The sequence below is a fragment of the Protomyctophum bolini genome (genome assembly GCF_963924005.1).
Source record: "Protomyctophum bolini genome assembly, chromosome: 8".
Taxonomy (NCBI): Eukaryota; Metazoa; Chordata; class Actinopteri; order Myctophiformes; family Myctophidae; genus Protomyctophum; species Protomyctophum bolini.
The window spans coordinates 19629514-19639182 of NC_137869.1; the positions used below are offsets into that span (position 1 = coordinate 19629514).

Consider the following 9669-nt stretch of genomic DNA (forward strand, 5'->3'; position numbering starts at 1 on the left):
GGTGACGATCCAGTCTTCTCCATGTATGGCTATCTAGTTTCCAGGGTTTGATGAGGTCAGTGTTGTGATCTTCATGCCGGTGACTAACTGACTGACTGACGGGAAATGGACGATTTCATAGCTAACGGCGACATGCAGTCTCAATAACATGTTGTTTGTGCCATCTCTAAAATCCTCTCAGGGAAGACTACTGCAGTCATTTTTGAGGGGCACTAGTCCCTAGCTCCTATGTCCAGCTTTGAGGGTAAATTTGTGTAAACACAAACATTGTGTAAACACAAACATTGAAGATGAGGGGCGACTGTGGCTCAAGAGGGAGCAGGTCGTCCAATGATTCTGATTGGCCGGAATGAGATGATGTATGATGATGTATGATAAGAGCGCCCCTCACTTTACAAGGGTGTGATTTTTATGTAGCAAAGTGTCTCAGTCAGGGTATTGATTCCTGAAGAAAAATGTCAACAAATATGTTTACACTGTATATATAATCTTAGACTTAAAAGCCAAGGCAGTTGTTATATAAATAAATGCTCTGAGTAATCATCTGTGAATGACCCCTTTGTTAATAGATTTCAACAGACTTCACTCCTTCTTATGTCATATTTGTTTTAGATTCATGAGAATGTTTTACCTCCTAGAATATACTTACTATAACAGCAGTAAGGAATGGCCGTCGATAATCAAAATATCCTCATTCCTGGAGGTCAGGAAACTATTTGTACACTCTACAGTACATCCTTCAAAGGTGTTACCGATGATACTAAGGCTCTGTTCCATTTAGTGGATCTCAAACCTTTTCATTTCAAGGACCCATATAACTCAGATTATACCACAGGTCGTTTCGAGGAAGCAATCTGATTGGTTGAAACAGCCTTCTAGCCGTGGATTAAACCAGCACCATTCACCACCTAATCAAAACAAAGAATTCAGCGATTTTCTTAGTTTTAAGGGTAACTGTTGTATAATTGCAATATTACACTCAAGGGTGTGGTTTAACGTGATTATTGCCACTTCAATTATGCTTGCGGAACTCTACTATATCTCGTTCCTGACCGCATCACCGTCGTGGCAATAATCACGTTAAACCACACCCTCTCGTGTAATATTGCTTAAGTGTACAAATGGAACCACTATACACTCTCAGATTTACACATCCATGTGGAACCCACTCTAAGGACACTTTGAGACCCGCTGCACTGTTTAGCAGAGTTCTTCCAGTGAGCCAACATGCACAACAATAGCAGCACAGTAGCACCCTGACTCTGTTTGAACAGAATGGAACATATCCTTCATTAGTATAATCAGGAACACCTGTGAAGGAAGTAGGGAAGGGGTGTGGAACTTAGGTGTGGAAGTAGGAAGGGTTCTGTGTGCCAAAGTGTGCCATTCGTGTGTGGCAGTGCCCTAACCTTTAACATTATCCCTGAAAGACTTTTCTTGCAAGCATTCCTATAGAGATACGCAGCCTCTAACCTCCCAGAACTTTATAAGCATTATCTACAGAAATGGGAAAATAATCAGCCCTGCATGCTAAACCCAATACTTATTTTACCACTAGTGCTCTTTCGGCACAGATATTTATTGCTACACAGTGCATTGTGAGCTTGTAGATCTAATATTTCCCCAATGTCACCCCATAATAGGATTCATGCACTAAAAGCGTGTCTTCACAAAGCATCTTTATTATTACAAAGCTTTTGACTGTACCTTAATTCCACAAATATCTTGGAAATGTTTAAACTTCAACAATTCTACTATACTGTACTAGTATATTATAGTATATCATAATCCATCTTGAAAGACTCACCAAGATCGTCTTCCATTTCTGTGATCATTTTCTTTCCTAACCCGAGGCGCTGTTAAGGTTTGTCTCCCAGAGCTCTATTGATTTCAGCCTCTCCCGTCAGCTAAGCCTCAGTGTCAAAACAGTTTAGATCTTCTTCGTCACCATTAAACTTTACAGAATATTACTCTCCCAGTCATTGTGCTGATCTGACTGTATAGCTCGACTGTCTCAAACTACAGCCTAACCTACTGCAGTGCATTATATATCAGGTGCTCTTCTTATATCACATGATTTGTTTTTACAAAGAGACTCATCTGAATACTGGGAGGTGGTTTGGGTTTGGGAGTGTGATATGACCTTACATAAGTCAATGTACTTCAAAGATCTTTAATCCAAACAGGCGGGGAAATTTTTTGTGTTGAATATTTTTTTAAACAACGGAAAAGTTATCGATGTATAAATGTATAAAATTAAAATCTTTTGAAAATAGATTATGCACAAGCTCACATTGTGTCATGCCACAGCTCGATTGGTCCCTCCGTTGGTTCCCGGTCGCTGCCCGCACAGAATAAAACATTCTGATGCTGGCATTCAAAGCAACCAAAGGTAATTAACGCTCCACACGTTTAGTTAAGTTTAGTTTAGTTTATTCGCACAATAAAAAGAGTATCAATAAAAGAGAACTATGTGCAAGTGAGAAAAGAAACCCATGGAGGGCACTTGCCCTAGCCCTGAATTTTTTATGTAGACTTAGCACTATAAAGTATACATGCATAGTTCCATTATATAAATATTCCCTGTTACGTTCTTAGCTTAGGTATATGATTCATGATAACTACTTTTTATGTATGTGCTGTATTACCATGTTTTTTGTTCTTGCTTAATGTAAATCGCTCTGGATTAAGAGCGTCTGCTAAATGCCTAAATTGTAAATAGTAAATTGTGTCACGACTCGCAATGGTTTATTTTCAAATGACCAAAATGTATACAGAGCTGAAGTGGTTAATGTATGTTTTGTAATAATAATCAAAATCTAAAGTAACTAGTAACTACATTTGTCAAATGATTTTAGTAGAGTAAAAGTATAATATTTGCCTCTGAGATGTAGTGGAGTAGAAGTAAAAGTACTGAATATTGGAAATACTCCAGTTACTTTCCACCACTGCTCCCAGGATATAATTGTTTATCTAGCAGGTTTGACATCTCCATCCAGGACAGATCCCACTGCACTTCGGACACATCTTGCTTGGTCTTGGGCAGAGCCATCGCTGCTCCTTCCTTGGTGCTCGGACAACAGCCACAAGTGCAGCTCATTTGGTACCTTTGGCCCAGCAGAATAACATGCATTCAGTGAGCTCAATGCACTTACAGTAACTACTTCCCAATGCCTGCTGCACCAAATCTCTTTGCAGAACATAGCAGATCTATCACAATTCACATACCAGTGAGCTTGTAGATCGAATGTTCACCCATGAACCAGAATAGGTTCATGTGGTTAAGCTAGGAAATGCTGCTCAATCATGCTATGTATACGTGAGACTTGCACATTTTATTGACCCTGTTGCTTTGGCATCCTCTGCTCTACATACCTGTCTAAGGCACCTGACACACCTTAGGCGCCTGACAGCTGTCTCCTTGATGTCTCCTGTGTCTTCTGTGTGTTGCAAGCTCGCAATTCATTTCCAAATGGGAGTCACGTTGACGAGACAAGCTTGCTCCCTGGCTGTCTTTTGCCCCCCCCCACCCCCCATGGAACAAGGTTGTCTCGTCAAACCACGTGACTCCAATTGGAAATGAATTGCGAGCTTGTGACACACAGAAGACACATAGACACAGAGGATACAGCTGTCTCTTAGCCGTTTGACCGCCAGGATTCATTAATCTATTTATCGCGCATTGCCACGGTTTTTCGCCTTTCAACCCTTATTTTGAAGAGCCAAATATCCGTAACCGGGTGTTACGATGACGTAATGCTGTGTGTGGTGTCTTGACCGGTTGTTGTTCTCTCGCTCGGTGCAGGAAAAACCCGACCACGAGTATCACAGCGGCTGCTGTCGGCCGTTGTTTTCACCACACTTTCACCACTTGCACATAGAGTGCAAACTGTGGATGGCGCGCATCTTCAAAATGACCGTGTCCACTGTCACACTTTACACTGGGATGCTAACGAGAGACAGCTATCGATGCGATCCGATCAAAACATGGATTAAAGAACATAAAGCGTATAAAACGTAGGCTAGGCTGTTGGCGGGCTGCCAGACAAAAGTTAATCTACACTTTCTACGCTTCTGGCAGGCTCCGTGTAGGTGTGTCAGTTGCCTTTTCATTTTGTTTTAATTTAACAAAAAATATTTTGCAGCACATATACGTGGCACAAAGTCCCAGCTACATTTCACAGCTTACCTGTATAAGTCAGTGACTAATAAAAACGCATTGAATTATGAATTTTGTAGAATAGGTAAACCAAAGTACTATGATATATTATATCATAGAGAGTGGAACTAACCTGTGGCGATAAACAAGCCAGATAGTCAGTGGAATGAGGAGCAGGAGTAGCACAATAAAACACGTGAGGGAGGCCCATTTCCACACACCTGAACAAGGAAATGACAAATCACGTTGCAGTATGTCTACATTATTCAACCGGTTCTGTTGTACTGTCCGCATGTTTCTACAACATACTGTCCATGCCTACAGAAACAAATTTTTCAGTATTATGCCTATTGCTTCCAAGATCATCAGATGAACACTTGATATGAACAATAAGGCCATCACACGGTTAGTACTTTCAATATCAAATGACACTGATCATCCCCTGTATCGCTTTTTCAACCTGATGCCATCAGGACAAAGATACAGAACCTTAGCGTGGAAAAGGGAGTAGGAGTTTTGTCCCCTCCCTCAGCCATCGCAGCATTAAACAATCTGCCCCGCCGATAGGATCGTTCTAAAATGACATAGATGCTTTCCCAGTTTTAACAGGTTAAGACTTTACTATTCCTATTATTTTTCGTCATGTTTTGTATGCTGAGGTTAATACGACACCATTGATAACTTATTATGTAAACACCAAATAGGCCTATACTGATCTTTTAAATATGAACATTATTAGCCAATTATACAAAACTACAAGAAAACCATGTATGATGGCAAGGCATATTTCAGAAACAGATTGCCTTTCATACAAGGGGGAAACTGTCCCATATTACATCCGCTGATTACACTGACAGCATTTTACATCTAAGACATCTTTTGGTACATGCTCTGAAAACTCTCTGATATCACTTTACCATCACGAGTGGCATCTGTCGACCCATCTGTCGATGTTGAGTTACCTAAAATGAGGGCGTAAAAAAACTCATATCATATCAATGGCTCATTTTCGGCAATCCATAATGAATTCTTATGTTTATGTTTATTTATTTGATATGGACATAACAATCACATTGCTCATTGCACAATTGTACAACTTGTAGATGCATCGTTTACAGTGTGTTAGCACTGTGGTATAGGACAAGTGGTATCCATAATGAATTCTTATGGTATCCAATAATCCAGCTCCCACCAACTAACCATTCTTACTTCTCACAGCCAGCCAGCTTTCTGAACTCTCCATCTGTCGATCCCTGGACGCACATTTGTAAAAGCCTTGGTGGGCGCTCGTCACATTGTCAATAGTCATCTTTATGACTTTGTCTGTCTTGTAGGAGCTCAGAGTGACAACTTCCACTCCGTTCCTGAAGAAGGTGGTCTCACTGCGGCTCTTATTCCAGTAAATGCAGGACAGGACCACCACGTCTCCCTCTGAGACAGCGTGGACGGGGCTCTCAAGAATGATGCTTCCATCTGTCGGAAAAGGATCATTCAGTCAATCGAACTAATCAGATAATGTAATCGATAAGTTAATCAAACGATAAATAATCATTACCCAGTTTGGTCATGTTTATACCAAGGTGTATTTTCAGATTTTACAGGTGTTTTTGAAAAGTGCTATGCATATAAATAAAACATATGCATAGCAAAGAAAAGAGCAAACAAAACATTAAACTGTACCAAATGGGGGTCGTGGCCAAACGCATATCAAAACGGGAGTCCTTGAAATGAAAAAAGATTTAGATAATACAGTAGATTAAGCATCCAGGAGGCTCACAGCTTACTGAGATATTGACCGCATTGCTGCGGACCCCGGCCCTCTCACACCAGTACAGCCCACCATTACCACTGTACACACTGGAGAAGATGCACGTCTCCCTGGTCTTCGGGATAACGGTGCCCTCCAGTGGCGAACACGATCCATTCTGGAAGTCAGCAGTTCTCAGTCCAAAGTCCTTGGTCAGTTGTTGGAGTACCCAGCCTGTAGAGTTGTTAGACTCAGACATGGGACATTGCACTGCGAAACGGTCCCCTCTGTAGAACTGTCTGCTACTGGGAGTGACTGTAAGCATGGAATGGGCCAGATCTGAGAGAGAGAGAGAGAGAGAGAGAGAGACAGAGACATCTTGAAATCTGAAGGTTTCCGGTTCGATCGCCAGCTCCTCCTGGCTTAAGTGTCCTTGAGCACGACACTGAACTGAACCCCTAACTGCTCCTGATGAGCAGGTTGGTGTCGGCACGATTTCCTGTGCCATCGGTGTGTGAATGTATGGGTAAATGTTCTTTGGAGAAAGGCGCTATTCAATCAATCAAACCCATTTTGTAGGAGTAACCTTGTCCAACCTTGCACAGTACTACTGTAGCTTACTCTACACTGTGCACCTCCACAAAACATGACACCACTGCAGAGAGGTGGAAATTATGTATTTTCCAGCATACTCAGAGTTTTCACTTAAGTAAAATAATCAATAGGCTACCACAAAGTAGCAATATTCTGCACAGTAACTACTAAAGTTTTCAAATAATTATAGTGTAGTAAATAGTAACATTTAATTGTCTCTGAGATGTAGTGGTAGTGGAGTATAAAATATGGAAAAAGGAGATACTCAAGCAAAGTACCAAACAATTGTACTTAAGCACAGTACTCGATTAATGTACTGTACTTACTTACTAAAGTACTATACACTGTAGTTAGTAGTTACTAAACCCCTGGTGTTGGCTCACCTGACACAGTCATGTGGGCCGGGTCGCTCTGCACCAGCACAGTGACGTTGTTGCGCTCCGTCTCCGCCTGGCACCAGTACAGCCCGCTGTCCTCCCTGCTCACCCCTGTGATGGAGAGGCTGTCACCGGAGACCAAGAGGCCTCGGCCCGTGGTCAGAGGGACGTGGGGTTGTTTTCGGGACCAGCGGTATGTCCAGGCGGCGGTGCCCCCCCGCTCCACTCTGCACTGAAGGAACACGGACTCTCCCACATAAACGGTCGTCCCTGGAGGCCATACTGATAGAATGGCCTTGGGAGACTCTGCAACAGAAGGGAAACTCATTAACCACTTATTGGGGAAAATTAACCGAAAACACAGTTAGAACCAATAACCAACTCATGCTCATTGAGGTTAATCTAATAGTGAAACACAAGTTTTCTTTTATATATCAATGAATTCACACAAACAAATTCTAATAAACTGCGTGCGTGCGTTTTTGTGAGCGTGCGTGTTTGTGCGTGCGTGCGTGCGCATGTATGCATGTGCAATGATTGTACGTGTGTGCGCAGCGTGTGTGTGCCATACTACCTTTAGATGAAGCAACTTGGATAACAAATGTTGTTAGACCTGCAATATAAAAGAACACACACAACATTCAACACAAACCCCCCTATTTCCACCAAACTCATAAAACATCTGTTTTTTTACATTGAACTATTGACACACACACACACACACACACACACACACACACACACACACACACAGAGTGACAGCACTGCCATGCACTACGTCAGAGGAAGTCATTCAGTGTTTTGATGAGACTTGAGATGGCTGTCTGTCTGTCCTGTGGGTCTAAGCAGGAATGTAAACATGTGTGATCTACTTCCTGTCTGACAGCTCCGGTGGTAACTAAGTAGATTTACTCAAGTACTTAAGACCATAGAGGCAGATTCTACAAATGCCTTCTAATTATTAGTATCAAATTTTAATTCTTATATCATTAGTTCAGACACTTTCAAGATTGTGTAAAAATGGCAGATATATGCATCTGCAAGTACAATTTTGAGGTACTTTCAATTCACTTGAGTGTTCAATAATCTTCTGCTCCATCAAGGAAGCACGGACATCCCCCCAAAAAAGTGCTGAACAACAATACATACATTGGAGGAATATACAATAAATACACTAGTGCTGTGTGTGTGTGTGTGTGTGTGTGTGTGTGTGTGTGTGTGTGTGTGTGTGTGTGTGTGTGTGTGTGTGTGTGTGTGTGTGTGTGTGTGTGTGTGTGTGCGTGCGTGCGTGTGTGTGTGTGTGTGTGTGTGTGTGTGTGTGTGTGTCCTTATATACACTGTAATATGTATTATCTCAGACTCAGGCAATTTTCTTGGAGAAAAACAAACGATAGGAGATATGCACAAAAAAACAAATTTCACCCATTTTTTTGAGTAAATCTGTGATGTGACAATAAAGATGAATTCTGACCTACAGTGTGAAAACTTCCCTTCCTTTCCTTTTAGATTATTAACACAAACATACATTAACAAATTAAGCGCCATTTCAGACATTGGCTAGTCAATCTACAAGCTCACAACGTTTTGCATCGTGACGTATTGTGGAGCTTGTAGATCTGCTATTTCGCTAAGATTTTGGCAAATTGAAAACCATTGGAACAACTATTTTGATGGCTTTACAAAAATTTAGAATTTAGGTAAAAATACTTCTGAGAACTAATAAAAAAATAAGGTTTCCCTGGATAGCAGTTTGCTATCTGCAAATTAGATAAAATGGCTTCAGTTTTGACTCAGCACTTCTCGTGTGAACTGAAACTTAAGTCTTGGGGTAAAACAAACCACACTGAACTGATTTTCGTGTGTAAACAAATGCCAAACCAGGTCTGACTTCAGTCAATCATCAGCAACTACTGTAATAAAAAACAGCATGGAACTACTAGCTCTACTTTACTATACTTATTTGTATCATTAGTATTGTTTACTACATGTATTGTTATAAGATGATGATGTTGACCACATTGAACTGAAAATGCACATTTGAAAGCATACATTTCACACTAAACGTAATATAAAATAATTGAATAAGTGATGTTGGAAAAAGCTAAATATTATCAAATTATTCCTTTACACCACTGGACTGGTGTCACGGCAGCAGCCTGGAGTGTTGCTCCCAAAAACAGTTACACCACCTACTTTGAGAAACCCTGATCTAGAGAGCATCAGTCTGCTAAAAACCTAAATTGTAAACTCACCCACTAGCCTGGAGATGAGAATGATGCTCATTTTATTTATCAAGGGTTGAATATTCCAAGGAAAGATGCACACGTTTCTCTGTCACAAACACAAAAACAAATAGTTTATGAGAAATTGCCTATCCACCCACCACCACCTGGGAGTGTTCTTATGGCTGGACGTTCTGTCATTTTGAAGCGTGAGACAGTGAAGGAGCTTGGATTGAGATGACCATCTTGGTGGGATCACTTCCTTCCTCCCCTGTCCAGTTCACTGGCAGAGACACCACCAGTAAAGTACATTTACTCAAGTACTATACTTAAGTACAGCTTTAAGGTATTTTTTACTTTCCAATTTTCTGTACTTTTACTTCTACGCCATTACATCTCAGAGCCAAATATTATTATTTCTTGCAAGTGAATGGCTGGAAAATGGAAATTAAGAGTTTTCATAGTACACAGAGTACATGCATACACTTTCCTTAATGATTATATCTGGTTTCAGTATTTATTTATGATATATTTTCTCTATTATTAAGGTTATTTTTGCAGTCAGAATAC

The 9669-nt window shown here is 40.9% G+C and overlaps 1 protein-coding gene across 3 annotated transcripts; it reads right to left on the reverse strand.

Annotated features, from left to right (window-relative positions):
- Positions 1-2508: 2508 nt before the first annotated feature.
- LOC308320560 (inactive tyrosine-protein kinase 7-like) lies at positions 2509-9301 on the reverse strand. Of its 3 annotated transcripts, none has more exons than XM_080771071.1 (8): positions 9130-9301; positions 7452-7490; positions 6884-7183; positions 6018-6245; positions 5369-5632; positions 5077-5121; positions 4293-4380; positions 2509-3107 (listed from the first exon to the last, which is right to left on the reverse strand). In XM_080771071.1, the coding sequence occupies exons 1-8, from the start codon at positions 9158-9160 to the stop codon at positions 2936-2938; spliced, it is 1167 nt and encodes a 388-aa protein (XP_080627197.1). In that variant the 5' UTR covers positions 9161-9301; the 3' UTR covers positions 2509-2935. The 3 variants fall into 3 exon arrangements, with proteins under 3 accessions (XP_080627197.1, XP_080627196.1, XP_080627195.1); XM_080771070.1 differs by having other exon boundaries at positions 6006-6245; XM_080771069.1 differs by having other exon boundaries at positions 5937-6245.
- Between the last annotated feature and the right edge of the window lie 368 nt (positions 9302-9669).